Source organism: Momordica charantia (assembly GCF_013281855.1).
Source record: "Momordica charantia cultivar OHB3-1 chromosome 7 unlocalized genomic scaffold, Mcharantia_2.0 BLBB01000007.1, whole genome shotgun sequence".
NCBI classification, from domain to species: Eukaryota; Viridiplantae; Streptophyta; class Magnoliopsida; order Cucurbitales; family Cucurbitaceae; genus Momordica; species Momordica charantia.
This window is the reverse complement of record NW_028275165.1, coordinates 20025742-20041946: the sequence shown is the minus strand read 5'-3', so window position 1 is coordinate 20041946 and position 16205 is coordinate 20025742. Positions and strand designations below refer to the sequence as shown.

Here is a 16205-nt window from a genome sequence, read left to right as displayed (position 1 = left end):
TAGGATGGGACAATTTTGAAAATATAGTTTGTGAAATGTGGGAGAGTGAGAAACCCCGCTTTAATTCAAAGGGACACTTGGCGACAGCGTGAGCCGACGCCGAGGTGGGCGCGTGAAGCTTTCTGCGAAACCAAACACGACGAACGCACAAAATCGAAAGAGAGAATTTCATAGAAATTTGTTTTGCAGATCGAAACGTCACTCACTCACTTCTTCTCCAAATCGATACTCTGAAATCTACTCGTGCCAATTACAGATACGATTTCCGTTTCTGTATCTCAATCGATTCCCAGCTTCTCTTCCCATTTGAATTTCGGCTTCACTCTCTTCTCTGCTGCTTTCGCTTTGGCCTTCCGTTTCTCAGAGTTCTTGCTTGAGAAAGTTCCGACGTTTGAGCTTCATTTTGGCTCCATAGGTCGTGTAGTTTGTATCCAATCCTCGGCCCTTAGGGTTTTGCCGGCTTCTTTGTTCCGCGCAAAAACCCTAGTTTTCTCAGTTTCGTTTTGTCTGAAATGGTTTTCATTTGATGAGATGCGATGTCGTAGGGGTTTTGATTTCATCTCCGTGGCTACTAATGGGTGCCCGAACCAGCAACCGTAAGCGCGACGACGAGTGTTTGAGCCTCAATCGTTCGTATTGGTCTTTGAGATCACCGGATTTTCACGTATCGAAGAAACCTAAATTTTCTACTATGCCTTCGGATCGGCCAGTTGTCTCATCGAACTCTACGGTGGCGAGGCTCTCCCGGTACCCCGAGGAGACGTCGCAATTGCGTCGAGAAGTCCATGGCCCTTGCAGAATACTCAAATTTGGGCTCTCGAAGAGCTTGTATAGGTTTTGGGAGTCAAAAAATGGCGACCGTTTGGAACAGGACGAGGCTGGAGATGACGTCGGGAATATCTTGTCGTACAATTACCGGATTGCCAAGAGTCGTGCAATTGCTGCTTTGCGGTGCTTATCGAAGGATAAGGAGGTCATTGATTTGGATTCAGACACGCAAACTGAAAGAGGTGCTTCTGAAGATTCGAAGACTGAGGAGGAAGTAGAGGTAATTGAAGTTGACAAGCAAGATGGGAGGTCAATGTTTTCGGACCAGAGGCCTCTAGTGCAGGAATTGGACGTGAAGATGTTGGATGTTCATCAGCCATCGTCGTCTTACGATGTTATAGATTTGAAGAACGACAGTTCGAAGATGGAGAACGCTGAGAAAATGCTTGGGGCTTTGTCACTGGAACGGGACATGTCCAGCGTTTCTGCGTACAAGAAATTGCTGCAGAGTGTGGAAAAGCGGACATCGAGGTTGAGAAGCTTGGATTTCGAAATCAAGCTGAATGAGAAGCGTCGGTTACTGCTTCAATCGCAAACACCAAAGAAGAAGCCCCTCGATGTACGTTTCTTTACTTCTATAGTCTTTAATTTTTCTTTTTCTCCTTCCAAACTCTTGTTCTGGATAATGGAATTTCACCACTTCTCTGCTACTGAAAACGTATTCTTTTTTTCCAGGAGATTCCACCGGATCTTTTTACTCCTCTTACAAAGGAAGAGGAGGCTGAGGTTGAACGTGCATTCTCTACTAACCGGTATTTTGTGATGAACTTATAATCTTTCATGCAGTGCATTTTGTTCTTTGCATGACTTTTGTTCATTTATGTAGGAGGAAGGTTTTGGTCGCTCATGAGAATTCAAATATTGAGATTAGTGGGCAAACTTTGCAGTGTCTGAGACCAGGTGCCTGGTTAAACGATGAGGTATTCTTTGTGCTAATATGTTTCCTCTTCATGCATCTGCGAAAATAAAATAATATAATATCCTTGATTGTTTATATAATTTGTATTTATCCTTTGTAGGTGATTAATTTGTATCTTGAGTTGCTGAAAGAAAGGGAAAGAAGGGAGCCAGAGAAGTATTTGAAATGCCATTTCTTTAATACCTTTTTCTATAAAAAGGTTGGATAGCTTTACTTGGACTTTATACTGTAATTTCTTTTTGTTTATGTCATTTAATCACCCATTAATTATTTTTGTCATACTATCCATACATTCACTATGTGCATTTACTTTAAGATTGCAAGGTTTTACATTCCTGAATTTTATAATTATAAGAAATTGAGCTGTTTAACTGCCTTTATGGCCACATTTGAGTTTACAAAATGTATAGCATTGTAAGTCAGTCCAGGCCTGAAAACTGCTTTTGAGGGAATTGCACCATGAAAAGGAGTCCTCTTTTATGCATAAATGGTTTTCATTCCGCGCAATAAATTGTAACATTCTTCTTATGTTTCTCACTCAGACATTTCTCTCTTACATATATAAATATTTTTCTTTTGTTCTTAATGAAAGTGTGGTTTCTACTTTTTGTCCATGTTTCAATAGTGATGATTTGACTTTAGGTCGGTTTTTCCTTTCTTGTTGCTGACAGTTGATAAATGGAAGGAATGGCTATGATTACAAATCTGTTAGAAGATGGACCAGCCAAAAGAAGTTGAGATATGAACTCATCGATTGTGATAAAGTAATATTCGGCCCCCTCTAAACTCTATTATTCAACTAAACAGTGACCATTGAGGTATGTCATGAATTATTTTGTCACTGACCCAATTTAATAACTTGTTTAGATATTTGTTCCCATCCATAGAGAAGTACACTGGTGCCTAGCAGTAATCAACAAGAAGGAGAAGAAGTTTCAGTATCTTGATTCTCTCAGGGGAATGGATTCTCATGTTTTAAAAATATTGGTATGCTTTGTATTTTCTCCTTGCAATTCGTTGCTTCATTTGTATGGTTCCTGAACTTTTTGGGAAGGTAGTTTCATGGTAGTACACATCTAGGGCGTACTTGGTATCTGGATTACTCTTGTGTACTGAGGAGGATTTATTAGATAAGGTTGATAATTACTGTGTGATGTGTTGAATGTGTACTGAGGAGGATTTATTACATTTTAAAAACATGGTAGTAAAATTGAAATGCCTTGGAAGTAGATCCACTAGAAAACTGGTCATTGAACAGAAATCATATGTGACTCAGTTTTGCATATCTTTCTCTTTCGAACATATATATGTCTGTGAGATTTCACTCTCTGAAATTTTTCTCTATAACTGTCTTTCCCTGTCTCTTTAACATCACTCCCTCGACCAAAACATTGTTCTCTCAAACTTTTATGTCTCTAAAATTCTCCTTTCCCTCTACAACTTTTCTTTTCCCCTCTCTTAACATTTCTCTCTCTCTATAATTTCTCTTTCTTTAACCTTTCTCCTACTTTTCTTTCCCCTTTATAAATTTTCATTGTCATTACCACAAATTATATTACTTTCCACCAACCCATGGCATGCATCTGTCATTGCCTTGAACACTGCTGCAATTATGACATGCATTTAGGTGAGTGACGCATGTTTCTTGCATTTTATTTCATCTTGACGAGGTCGAAAGTTTTTCGAATTTCCTAATACCCTCTTCATTTTCTTACATATATCTCTGAGAATTTTCTTCTTCTCTCGCTCTTTTTTTCTTTTCCCTTTTTTAGAACATATTTATCCTTTTCCTTTGTTTTTGCATTTATCTGCATATCCTTAAGAAAGTTATTTTGTTTGGGTATAATTTTCTACTGATTACTATTTGTGGTTATGTTACATATGTTGTGCACCTCATTTTACTTGGGCTAACGCCCTTGCATCTGATGCCTAGACTGGAAGAAGCTTTTTTACATCATTAAGTTTTAGTGTCCCTTGAACCTTGAATACACTCGATGCTGTTTTCATGACAGAATTTGATATTGCACAATACTCTATAAAAAGATTGGATTGGAAGTCAACTTATAATTTTGATCATATTGTACTAGGCGAGATATTTTGTAGATGAGGTGAAGGACAAGAGTGGAAAAGATATTGATATCAGTTCTTGGACACAAGAATTTGTCGAAGACCTTCCTGAGCAAGAAAATGGGTCAGTACTACTTACCTTTTGAATTAATGTTTGTTTCTTGTCTATAATCTATTCTATTCTGAAAAATTACTGAAAAGCAGAACAAAATGTGTTTTACATATACATTGCATTTTTTCTTACAATTCTTTCAACTGAAACAGGTTTGACTGTGGCATGTTTATGATCAAATATGCTGATTTTTATAGCAGAGGTTTGAATCTCTGTTTCAAGCAGGTAAATATGGTTGGAAGTTTCTTACACGTGCATTTCTGATTACTTACAAGTCAAACCATCCGGAGTCGTTTTTAGGGAAGCGGTGGCTTTGAATGTGTATTTTACCTCCTTGGACTTATGTTTCGATTATGATATGAATTATTAGGTTAAGTAACTTTCAGGTTGTCTTATTAAGTCCCCCCTAAATTTTGAGAAGTACCTAATTGGGGTCCTAAACGTCAATTTTGTTTCTAGTAGGTCCATGAAATTTTAAAAATGTTAGACAGACCTATTAAACGACTTGAAAGTTTTGGGACACAGTAGATAATTAACCCATAAAGTGTTGAATATATGCTTTATCGGATTCTTACAATTGTACTTTCTTTTTGTAGGGACATATGCCTTATTTCCGACTTAGAACAGCAAAGGAAATTTTGAAATTGAGAGCTGACTGATTACATACATAAAAGTAGACCTCAACCATACCCATAATTGCTAAAAAAGTTTCTTCACATTGCCATATGGATCAGATATTCTTCTGCAGTTAGCGAGTTTAGAAACCTTCAAAGCAAATTCTGGTGGGCAGGGACCCAGTAATTTGCCCAACCACTTTATATTGATATGGTAAGTGAAGAAAATTCATCTCGTCCGAATCCATCCCGAACATAGTTTAAATGTATTCGAATTATTTAATCTTTTTTTCTTTTTCATGTATTAAGTTTTTTTATGTCTGTAAGATTAGAGAGTGACCTTAGACAGCTACGGCAGCCAACTTTGCAAGGTTGTTTCTTAGTGCTTGGTCGTAAGACTAAGTCGTTTTGGTTTTTTTTTTTTTTTTTCCCTTTTTAGCTTCAGCTTTAGGTTAGAGTCCACGAATGTGCCAGGTCTGCACAGTGATGAGGAATAATGCAGCTTTGACTTTTGATGCACATTACACCAAAGTTTAGGCTTAGGCTTTTATATTTTTTCTATATTGTTTGAACGAAACATGCAGCTCTGTTTCGGAGGATAAATTTTCGCTAATCATAAATTGTTGCATAGTGGTTTTTAAATTTATTGCATGTCTTGAAATTAAAATTTATCACGTGTCTAATTAAATCAAGGGTTGTTTGACAAGTCTCAAAGCGTCCAGAGTTGAAATTTCACAAAGATAATTGGAGACTGTATGATAGTGTTTTCAATTTTGAAAAAAAAAACAGTTTGAAGAGTGAGGAAATTGTAGTTGTTTGATAGTAAAAATATAAATGGGGTGTTAACAAGATGTTAGACGATCCTTTTTGCTACTGTTTTCTATTTTATATTTATAAAAAATGTCATTGTTTTTTAATATATTCAGGTTTCAATTTATGTTCTTTTAAAAAGGAAAACGTGATTGTTTATTAACACATTCAATTTTCAAAAATACTTTCATAGCCATTAGTAAAACCTCTCTTTTGGGACAATCTTTGTAAAACCTCCTCTCTTAAAAAATTCCTTTTAATATATTTCAATCCATCTAACTACTAAACTATTTATAAAATAGAATTTGGTCCTTACAATTTTGTAAGTTTAAAATTTTCGATTCAATCTCTAATTAGACTTGACTTAGTGTTCCTATAATTTAAATTGAATTTCAATTTAGTCTTTATAGTTAAAATTTTATAAATCATCTACATTGTTATTAATAATTGTATAATTGTACTAGTTGATTTTTTGAGTCTTAGATTGAGTAAAAATATAAAATAAATTATGTAAATTTTTCATGTGAGTCTGCGTTTCAATATGAAGTCTCATTCGAAGCTCTAGACAAAGATTGAGTAAAAAAATAAAATAAATGATGCTAGTAAAATACAATTTAAAAAAGGTAAGATTTAACCAAACTATAAGAATGAAATTAAAACTTAGAGTTAAATTTGTAATTTGATCACTTTTTAATCTCTCTCAACATTTCTAACTGTTTAAGAAACGGAGAACATTATTAAATATATTTTATTTTTAAAAATAATTTATTAGGATAAAAAAAGGTTATCAAACACAATATTATTATTTTTCCAAAATGAAAAGCTAAAAACGAGAAACATAATGGTTATCAGCAGTACCTTAAAGTGTTACATGTGAAAAGGAATTGGCGCCCAATCATCCAAACATCCTTGAATTGAGGGAATGGTCGCTTGCACCTGCGAAACTAAGTTACTAAACAACGAAGGAAAAAATATGGTATTTCATCAAACATAAACATATTACATTTACACACACACATATACCTTCGGTTATGGTTGTTAGATGCTTAGAAGTTGTATAAATAAATATGAAAGGTCAAGCGAGGCCGAGAGAGAGAGAGAGAGAGAGCAAGCAAATTCAATTCCAATCTTTTCAAGCTCGAAATGTACAAATCAATGATTAATGATTTTATATAATATGATGAGATGAAGAAGAAAGCAGAGCAGGATACAGCTTAGGAGTTGGAGTTGGAGTCGGGGACGGGAACGGGGAAACAAACTCTCATCCACCAACCCTAACGCGGTACTCTTTTTCGGCTGAGTATCTCTTGTTCTTTAAGTCTGTGCTGGAACCTTGCGAGGCGTGCTTGAAGACTAACCAAACCAGCGGCCTTACGAGACAGCACGAAACTCAACTGGGTCACGTAGTTTTCAATGTGGCTGCCTGGTTGATCCACTTCTGCCAACAGTTTCATTTCCTGACATCCAAACGAACACACCATCCATTACACATGAAATAAAAAGAGAATCAATTTTAACTTCTGAAAAAGTTTTTAACTTACTTCGCGCACAATCTCCATGGTATCCTCTATTTCTTTTCGATGCGCAGCAATTAACGCTTCTTCTTCCTGCAACAGTTTTGATGAAACGTCATAAAATAACTGAATCACTGTGGGAAACGGAGAAAAAATTATGCAGCCACTTCCATGATAAACACAATGCAATTAAGCCGTTTTTCCTTTTGGAAACAAGAAACATTTTTCTTTGATATGGTGAAAAATTGAGCCGTACTCCGAGTAATCAATTGGAATGCATGAGCGGGAACAAGAAAACACAATAAAGTTAAATATTAATGGATAAAAGGAAGCCAACCTCCAGTATTGCATTAATATTGCCATCGGGAGTTGGCTCAGGTTCATACTTTCTGGGTCCGGCATCATTTGTGTTAGAGTTTCCTGGACCATACTGCTTGGAGCTTGCAGTTGAGAGATCAGTCACACCGCTGTCTTTCTTCTGCCAGCTCCCCAACTTCTCGGATTTTTCATCCCGGGATGATTTTCTGCGAGGTGGTGACACTTTTTGCACCTTCTCCTCTGCATCAGTTGAGTTCTGTGAATACATGGGAATCTTTCGACCAGTTGGTTCACCATGAGTGTTCTTCATTTCAAGCGGCTCCTTGTCATCTCGCACATGAAAGGTATTGCTTGATGGCAAAGCAGTAGTTGGCACTTCAAAGTCAGAAGAGGAGAGACTCTCTTTCTCTGCGACCCTTCTTCCCAACTCCCCTAATTTCACCTCTTGGCGCAGCATATTAACATCTTCTGCTTCAGTGGGAACTGGAATAGACGAGGCTGAAGAAACATCCCTAGTTGTTGGTTGACTGGAACTAACAGCCGGATCCCTTTTTGCATTTCCACTCTTGGACAAACTTTTGACCCTGATTTTATTCAAGAGTAACTTCAAAGTCAAATGAAAGCTCGATTTATGGATCGCATAAACCCTAGGATGTAAAAGAAGAGCATACCGGTCAGCATATCTCAAAGTGTTGAGAGTGTGTTCACATGAACCAGCATTCGGAGAAATGCATGATATCATAACAGTTCTCGAGTTGCCAACAAATGAATCACGGAGCACTTCTGTGAGTTTGCTTCCACGGAAGGGTATATGAATCTGATCATTGTCCAAGGCACGAATGCATTCCTTCAAAGCCAAAAGACTTTTGTTGATTTCTGCTCCCTCAATCCTGCAAAGGTTCCAACAAAACAAAATAGACAAATTGCAGCATTATTAATCAGTGTAGAAATTTAGTTGAAGGGAATATTTAAATATATAACAGAATCAGAAAAGATATTGAAGAATTATCTCAAGCAACATTCTGGACTGCAAAGGTTCGAGGCAGTTAAATCATGTACATGTATTAAACCACGATGATCAATTTATGACAAAACAGACACTGGTAAAATACTTCATCTACAGCTACCAAATAAAGAAGTAGCCAAGATGGTGCCCTCTCAAGTCTCAAAATTAAAAAACCTTAGTAAGGAACAAAAGACCAGAGGATAAAAATCTGAAGACAAAATAAATCTAAAGTACCTTGTCTGACGATCATTATCAGTTGTATCAGCCCCTCTTTCGCTGCCAGCCAAATCAATAAAAGAGATTTTCCCAACAAGCTTCCCACTTTTCAGCTCATTTCCGTCATTGTTCCTTCTCGAATCTTTCACTTCAGGATGTTTCTTAACAGCAAGTTGCAAAATAGCATGGGACCTAGAAGACTCCTCATTGGCACCAGTGGAACCCGTACTTCTTGCTGCATTTCCCCTTTCGATATATTCTTTGACAATTTGTACATCAGACACTTCAAATTCTTGAAGTCCAACAATACAAACCTGCTGCCGCCCATCTTCTCTCATGCAAAGCTTCCTATTACAGAAAAAAGTCAATTTCTGGAACATCTATATGCATGAAAAAGAAAACAAATGCAAGAAATATACAAGATAATATTCAATTAAGCAATTGGACTCTTGAACAAAAGGAATGACGTTTTTGGATCTGTATTTTCATTCACTTCATTTTGGTCCATAAATGTATCAATTCAGTCACTAACATTGATTATCCAACAAAATTATAGCCAAAAGTTGATATCACATCCGTGCTGATGAGGCAACTTCGATATATTATAGGATTGCATGTCTACAGGAACTTAAAGAAGAACTATGTCCGCTTCCTCATGACATCGTGCCTATTTCAATTACAATTAAATTGGATAATTAATGACAGGGAGGAGTATAAGGACAAGGACTAAAATAAACCTACGGGGACCAAAATACTAGAATAGCAAAGAATTCAGATTATCTTAGACCACATCTTTTTTCTCCTAGAGAACAATTAAGATCAAAAAAAGGGAAGAGAGAGAGAGAGAGAGAGAGAGAGAGAGAGAATAAAATTAAACACTCACTTTCTGTCACTGAGTAGATCAAACAATTTTCCACCATATATCTCAAAAAAGCTAAGCCACAACTTGAATCTCTGATTGCGATAAACTGGCTGATGTAACAATCTAACGAGGTCTTCAGCAGCTCTAAGAGGTAATGGTTGCATTGTAAATGTCTTACCACTGCCTGATTTAGGTAGAAAAAGCTTTTTAGACTAACTTCATGGTAATAAAGGGGTATACAGAATCAAAAATAGTTTTTAAAAAATGATGTAGAGCATCTTTCTTGAATAATTCTTGTCAAATCTTCAGATCTTGATTGTAATCTTGTTCTTTTTCCACCTGTTGTAAACTTCTTGTAAGCTAGTAGCTTTAAGACTTTAGTTTAAAGCCTTTAGCTTTTAGTCAACTGTTTTACAGCAGGTAAATTGGTTGTTACCTAGCTGTTAGTTAGTTAGTTATCAGCTAGCTGTTACTTAGTTTCCAGGTTCTTTACCATAGCCCTTCTCATATAAATAGGAGCAACTTTTTCCTTTGTGAGCATTATTCAGTAAATTCAATAAAAATCCCCCTCAGTTGAATACATAAAAACAAAAATCACTAGAAATAGCTAAATCAGAGTTCGCCAGAAATACAAATATGTGAACTACAATTCAACCAGTATGCAAACATGAAAACAACCATCTAGATCATAAGATGATTAAAAATTTTCATCAACATGCTTACCCCATTAAAACCAAATTATCATTAAGTGGATCAGATTTTATGCATACCAGTCTGGCCATAAGCAAAACATGTAGCCTTTGTCCGTTCAAAGATGATGGGAATAATTGGTTGCACAGTAACCCGATAAACCTATTTAAGAAATCATTCACATCAGTTCAAACAAAGATTCTACAAAATTGTTGAACAACATAAGAAGTTATTTTCTAAGCAACACTCAAAGTGGAAAAAATAGTACATAACCATTACCTCATCATTGGAAACATGCTCATCAAGAACCGCATCGAAGCAGAATTCATGTTTCTCCACATATGCAGTCAAGTCCACCTATTTCAATGTAAAGTATGGGAGAAAAGAAATTATGATCGAGTAAAACAACGCCACCATCAAACAATTAAACTAAAATTATATATTAAAATTTGGCACAATCAAAGGAAACAGACCTTTAGTTTTGGTTCATGAACAGCCAAACAGACATTATCACAAACTGTTACAATATCATCCTCCTTGCGAGCAACCTCCTTCTTGTTTAATGGTCTCTTCCGCACCTAAGACACAATACACTACATGTGAAGAACATAATGTGAAAATAAAGGCTAGTTGTTACATGAAGACCAATGCCAATCTAAGAAGCAAGGGTAAATTAAGGGCACAACACTAATATGTAACACGTTATTTTTCAAAAGGAAAAATTATGGGCATAGACAAGGTGACGAGTAAAAGATTGGCAATGAAAAGATGAATTTTATGTCTACACGAAGATTTAGATGCACAAATTTGAATCTAAATTCCAATATTACAAACCAGAACATCATAGAACTCAGACCATTAAAGCCTCGATAACGTCTCCTCACAGAAGGTCATCTTAATCCTTCCACAATTTCTGATGTAGTAGGAAATGGAGGGGGATAGAGAAAACCCATACCTCCTCAATAAGATTATAAAGCATCTTTTTTTTTAGTGATGATAATACCTCCTCTATTAGTGATGATAATAATGATGTTAAGGTTATCATCACTAATAGACCCCGGCTTACTCTTCAAATTTTGTCCTTAAAGTTCCTTGAGCCTTAGCACTTAGCAGTAATGAGTTTAATCACTGCAACTGATGGTGTATTAACATGAGGTACATAAATGAATTTTTAAATTTCAAGAATAGGGCATATCAATGTTATCCTTAAAAGCATTACATGAGGTGTAAAGACTCCGGGCCTTAGTGTGTTCTTATGATCCAAAGGAGAAATCCTTGAAGCCAAAAATTTAAACCTCAGGCAAATCCGTAAATACTAAATTAGATGATCCCGTAAACTTAAAAAAGATAAGAAAATTACCAGAAGAAAAAAAATGATTCCAATGGGTTTCTTTTTTACTAAATAGAACGGAAGAAAAACATGCAGTGTACAAATTTAGATATAAGTCATTGTTCTAACAAGGCATGCACTCTATATGCATCGACATTAACAAATGCCACACCCCCAAAAAATAGCTATCACCTGCTAATTGAACTACCGCTCAGACCAGGAGAAAGAAAATGAAGATCTACCAATGAAAAATAAGAAATAGAAAAGGCTGGAATAAAACCTCCGTGACTCCACCATTGTTTAATCTCTAGAAAAATTAGTCAAATGATAACACCCATATGCAAAGGATTTCTAGTTAGTATTCTACAAATAGTCTTCTGATGCAACTATAAGAAGCTTACCACAACTTTGATTTTAGCCACGTTAGTTTCTCTGGCAACATTCTCCTTTTCAACCACAGGCAATGTAGCCAAGGCATCTTCATCAGCTTGGGTTCTTTGCTGCCTGGTGGTAGCTATATTAAGTTCATCGTCAAATGTTCTAGTGCCACTAGGAATGAATGGTGAAGGCTCAAATGGTTCTGAGATAACGTGCTGGTGGGAAAAAAATCTATTAAAAAATAAAATGCAAAAATAAACAAAACAAGGAGAAAACCCATAAAAAATAATTACCATGTGAGTTTTCATACAATGGCATCAAGTAACAGATATCATAGTGCTTAAAAACATTTGTATAAGAAAAATAGTGCTTAAAAACATAAAATGTGATGTTCCAAATAAAAGTAGAGATGAGTAATTCTTGTGTTGTGGTCATGGAGGCATCTCTTTTTATCTTTGTATCTCCCTAGATCCCCTCACCCATCCTCCATCCTCCCCCCTCCACCAACCCCCCGCATCTCCCATATAGAAAAGCACTCTTGCTACATGGAAGCTCTCTGTAGCTTCATTTCTATGCAAGCACAAAATCCACAAAGAAAATAAATAATAATGAAATCAAATCAACGCCCAACAGTTCTTGTTCTTTACAGAAATGTTCCCAATCAAGCAACTAGCTAGATTATAGCGCTGAGTGGTTAATAGGAAAACACCTAAGATATGCCTCCAGGAGCACATATATAATCATGATTACGTAAAAAATCTCTCGTCCATAAAAATCAAGAACCCTAATTAATCAGCATACCTCAGGCAAAAGTTCGGTATCATCCATAGCATGGAGATCCAAGAGTCCAGCACCGAAATCTCCCCTAAAATCTGGAGAATAATAGCCATCCATTGCACCAAGTGCTCCTGAAGCTTGGGCTGTAGGCGTATGTGGTTCAGATCCAGATTCCCCACCAAAATTAAGGTTTCTCATCAATTTTAAAAGCCTCTGTTTCTCTTCTGCAGATTGTGCTCCATAACCCTAGGAAATTGGAGGGGAAGGGTAAATTCAATTGTTATGGTAGAAACAACAAATAAAACCACGTATAACATCAACTGAACAACGAAATAAATTTAAGTGCAGAACAACTATCCCCCAAATTAAACTGAGCTGCCTGTTAACCATTAATTCTACGTTCGACCTCAAAAACTTGAAATTTGCATGTGCTGAGAAAATAAAGGGAAAAGAAAGGACCTCGACACTAAATACTCAAGGCTGATTCATTACTCTCGCGCCAAATTTGTTGGTATTCCAAAAACATAAGGTAACGTTCGCGAATATTAAGCATCGTACCTGCATGAGGAGGGAGCGGTGATCAGCCGCCAAGGGAGAGGCCAGATGCTGCAAGCCAGCGGACTGGAGCCACCGAGCCATGACCGCATCACCAGCGTCGTTATTGGGGCCTGCATTATGCAGGGTCCCACCGCCAGCGTGGTCGTAAAAGGCGGTCGCCGCCGCAGCATTGCTCTGCTGCATCTGGCCGCCCATGTGGCGCTGCGAACGTCTTTGCGGAGCCAATTTTCAAGATCTGTTTGACAACGCTTCATCCAAAAGATAAAAAACCAATTCAATCAAGTCCGCAAAAGCACTCAAAATCCGACAACAACATCAACATTCCACATGAAAACACCCAGCCGATCCCCCGAGTTTAACCAAGCAACGAAATGGAATACTCACAGTGAGGAGAAAGGTTGAATTCGAAGCAGGACATGAAAGGAATTACACCACGACGAAATTCAAATCCTCAGAACCTGCAACAAAAACCATCAGATTCAAGTCACAACGGAAAAAAAAAATCATCAAGAATTCCAGGTCATTGCGAACGTCCCAAACGTACCAAATTTGACCAGAAATGAATAGGTTGGAAATGCCGAGATCTGTAGATTGAAGAATCCAAAGATCGGAATCAGAGATCAGATCTGAATCGAACAGAGGATGAAAAACCCTAATCTCGTCGAGAGAAGGAAGGGGGGAATGGGAAATATACAAACTCGCCGAACTTCTTTTTTTTTTTTTTTTAATTTATATATCTTTGTGATGAATGTGAGAAATGAGTTGGCGAAAATGGTAAACAGAACACTCCACGCCACAGAGTAGGCCTAAAAAAAAAGAATATTTTTTAATTAATGGAAAAAGGCGAAAAATAACATTGTAATTGGCTGGTTATATTCAAAATGGATTAAACCGCTATTTTAAGTTTTATATTAAATGACTAAAATGCCCCTCGAATTCTTGAGTAATTTCAACGCCGCCAATGGACGGGGGAGAGCGAGCGGCCCCGGCAGGCATAATTTTGAACTCTGAAATTTGTCGGCTGACGGAAATGCCCTTGTCTTTGGGGCACGTTTGGTTGACAAATAATGACACGCAACTTAATTTGAATTAAAGTTATTTCTTCATCACTTCTTTCCTCTTGTTTTATTGTTGTCTTTATTTTTCTTTTCTTCCTTTTTTAGAGAATAATATATAAGTACATTTAATCGTTCCAACAAAGTTGAAATAAATTATATGATGGTAGCTTAAAAAAAATTATATGATGGTATAATATATAAATTTTCCTTTTGTATTTTTATTACGCAGCTATTTATAACTTTAAATTTTTTATTTCATCACGGTCAAAATGAATAGTTTTTGTGATTATAAAATAATATTTTTATAGCATTAATTTGGTATTAGGGTCCGAGACCTTTTAGCTATATTTGTGTGGTTTACTATTAAATTTATGTCTTTTTTTTTAATATACTCAAGTTTATGGATGTGCATTAAGTGTCTTATATGATTTGTTTTAGGCATTTGTTTGACTTTATTTCGAATAATATATTAGTTGAACTATACGACTCACTTTCTATTTTAATTTAAACGGGATATTAATTCAACTGGTTCTTCAAGTTTAGTGTACTCATGTAATGAAGTTTAAAAGTCCATGACTAGATTGATTCGCTTTTTTTTTCCTATGTGTAACGAGTATGAAGATGAAGATCAAATATTCAAACTAAGATAAGATAAATAATAGATGTCTTATCCACTAAATAATAGATAGATGTAGGCAGAAAAAAAATGATGATATATTTAAGCACGCGATTTAGAATCATATTAGGTCTAATTCTTATTACTTCGACCGAGATGTAGATCAACACATCCACCATTTGAGTATCTTTTGGATAGCGCTTATAACTTTCATTGTAGTGTGCTCTCTCGGAATTGTATTAAATGGAAGGGAGTATAATGGTAAATTTTTGTGAAGAGTGGAAATAAAAAGTTAGGTGTATGTACAAATTTAGGAAGCAAGATGCACGTGAGACACATGATTTGCATAAGTTACTTTGGGAAATGGGCTTTTTAACTGAGAGAGGGCCCGATGCCATGCATCGGCACGTACGCGTTTATGACAATTTCTGCTTCCTCGAACTCACAAAATCATTTAATTTTATTTCTTTTTTGAAATAGAAACTCACAAACTTTTATTTCTTTTTTTCTTGAGGTACAAATATTTTAGCCTTTCCACGTGAGAAAAGGAGTAGATATCAATTGCTGTTGGCAGACTTCCAGACTCATTTAATTATTCTCTTTTCCTCGTTTCAAAGCATTTTCTACCTATAACCGTTTCAAATACATAAATATTTGTTCATTTTTTGTTTAAATACTATTTTTGGTTCATTTTAGTCAATGTAATTTTCAAATGTCAATTTTGATACTAAAAATGTTCCTTTTGATCCAGTACTTAAAAAAATGACTGTTTTAGTCATTTCATTTTTATCTCGTTTACTTCGATCGTAAATTTTAGTATGAACACTTCACTCATAAAATCTATTGAAAATTTGGAACATAGTTGTAAATAAATTGTAATAGAAATTGTGCATATCATTTTGTGTTAAAAATTTACAAATAAAAACTAAAAGGGTAGTTCTAAAAAAAATCACTTTGTTAAACATACAAAAACTAAAACAGACGTTTTGCAACTATATGAACTAAAATAAATCAAAGTTGAAAATACAAGAACGAAAACGAACTAAACGGAAAGTACGAAAAATAAAATAGTTTTTTTTTTCAATCAAAATAATATTTAAACCTCCATTTTTGTTCCCATCCCCTTGTATTTGTTATTTTTTGAACTGAAGAAAAAGCTTCATGGTGTTCCCTAGCTTTAATAACACAAGAATTCAAACTTTTGACCTAGAAGAAATATTGATACCTTCACTAGAATTAAGTTTAGATTGAAAAACATCAATAGTTTCAAGAAACCAACAATGTGTCTTGACTAGTTGCGTTGTTTTGATGTTTGTATTTTCAATATTGGCTCATTCTAATCTCTATACTGTCAGAATGTTCATTTTAATTTATATACTTTTAATTTTTATTCATTTTAATATTTGTATTTTTAAATGTTTGTTTTAGTTCCTGTACTTTTAAAAATGGATCATTTTGGTGGCTTAATTTTATTTTTAATCTTATTTTTATATTACAATTTTAACACGACATTGCATTCAATATATTTCTTA

General features: G+C 35.5%; 2 protein-coding genes across 2 annotated transcripts; one reads left to right on the top strand and one right to left on the bottom strand.

The window, feature by feature from the left end:
- The first annotated feature begins 29 nt into the window (after positions 1–29).
- On the top strand, positions 30–5186 carry ESD4 (Cysteine proteinases superfamily protein). Its single transcript, XM_022282970.2, has 9 exons — positions 30–1387; positions 1504–1580; positions 1655–1748; positions 1848–1946; positions 2419–2511; positions 2615–2734; positions 3835–3938; positions 4079–4151; positions 4523–5186. The coding sequence occupies exons 1-9, from the start codon at positions 527–529 to the stop codon at positions 4583–4585; spliced, it is 1584 nt and encodes a 527-aa protein (XP_022138662.1). The 5' UTR covers positions 30–526; the 3' UTR covers positions 4586–5186.
- Positions 5187–6451: 1265 nt separating this feature from the next.
- Positions 6452–13731, bottom strand: LOC111009764 (kinesin motor protein-like protein). The gene is made up of 14 exons (XM_022282969.2): positions 13544–13731; positions 13384–13457; positions 13000–13247; positions 12466–12687; positions 11688–11879; positions 10430–10534; positions 10236–10313; positions 10037–10118; positions 9288–9450; positions 8423–8752; positions 7854–8072; positions 7202–7766; positions 6892–6957; positions 6452–6807 (listed from the first exon to the last, which is right to left on the bottom strand). The coding sequence occupies exons 3-14, from the start codon at positions 13192–13194 to the stop codon at positions 6625–6627; spliced, it is 2400 nt and encodes a 799-aa protein (XP_022138661.1). The 5' UTR covers positions 13195–13247; positions 13384–13457; positions 13544–13731; the 3' UTR covers positions 6452–6624.
- Positions 13732–16205: the final 2474 nt, after the last annotated feature.